Source organism: Bactrocera neohumeralis, unplaced genomic scaffold (genome assembly GCF_024586455.1).
Source record: "Bactrocera neohumeralis isolate Rockhampton unplaced genomic scaffold, APGP_CSIRO_Bneo_wtdbg2-racon-allhic-juicebox.fasta_v2 ctg845, whole genome shotgun sequence".
NCBI classification, from domain to species: Eukaryota; Metazoa; Arthropoda; class Insecta; order Diptera; family Tephritidae; genus Bactrocera; species Bactrocera neohumeralis.
The window spans coordinates 1-1015 of NW_026094757.1; the positions used below are offsets into that span (position 1 = coordinate 1).

The following is a 1015-nucleotide window of genomic DNA, read 5'->3' on the forward strand; positions in this document are numbered from 1 at the left end:
ATCAAGACAACAAGCAGAAACGTTGAAAAAACTGAATGCAGATATATTGGCAGGTTCCAGTGCAGACTATGTAAGTTGTCAATATAATCCCTTAAGTCTCACTATTTTACTAATAAATATTATACCTATTTTTCTATAGATAAAAATCATTAAAAATATAATAGGCAAAACGGGGATTATTAAATCTATTGAGGGTATTTTCGAAAGGAGTCTTATTGTTCAGTTGAACTACGATGGCATTCATTCCAAATACTCCTTAAAGGAATGCAAGGGGTTAATCGACTGCTTGTTTGGTAAATAATTTTAGAAAGGAAAAAATATATACACATATTTTCTAAAATTTTTTTATGATTTCAGAGGCATCAATGAAAGAAGGATATTCCCATGGCGAGTTTGTTAAAGACTTGCGACAAGCTTTAAAACTGGCGAAAAATCGTCATTTTAAAACAAACTCCATATTAAAATCTAAAAAATAAAGTATTTAAATAAAATTAATGGTGTTCACTATTTCTGCTATTGGTAGGTTTATAGTAAGCAGTTACTAGTATGTTAGAAAAAATAGTTTGAAGGAAAGTACTTCGAAGTATACGAAATACTGGGTTTATAGTAAGTAGTTACCGAATTAATAAAATATTGGTGTAGGGAAAGTACTTCGAAGCACACGAAATATTAAGTTTATTTCCGTCATATGAATTCGTAAGCGAAGTGGAAGTCCTTCGCTCCAATGACATTGATCAGAAAAACGAAATTAGATAGTATTATATATATTATATCCAATTCTTTCCTACTTCCAAGTCCCACTGGGACCTCCTCCGATAAGATCAAAAAAGAAGAAAAGGGAAGTATTGTGGAGTGTGTGCATATACGCATATACATACATAAATATAATACTTAGTGTGAAGTGAGAAATTCACCAAATAACCAAATAAACTAAATGGTGGAACTTGATAAGTACAAGTGTGCAAGGTGATTTATCTATGCGGTACAGTGGTGGGCGGAAATAAAAGCACAAAAC

General features: G+C 31.6%; 1 protein-coding gene across 1 annotated transcript; it reads left to right on the forward strand.

The window, feature by feature from the left end:
• Window positions 1–4: 4 nt before the first annotated feature.
• LOC126767577 (uncharacterized) lies at window positions 5–476 on the forward strand (the record flags this gene model as incomplete). Its single annotated transcript, XM_050485034.1, has 3 exons — window positions 5–70; window positions 140–293; window positions 358–476. Coding segments are annotated over 3 exons (339 nt in total), but the record flags the coding sequence as incomplete, so codon positions are not given.
• Window positions 477–1015: the final 539 nt, after the last annotated feature.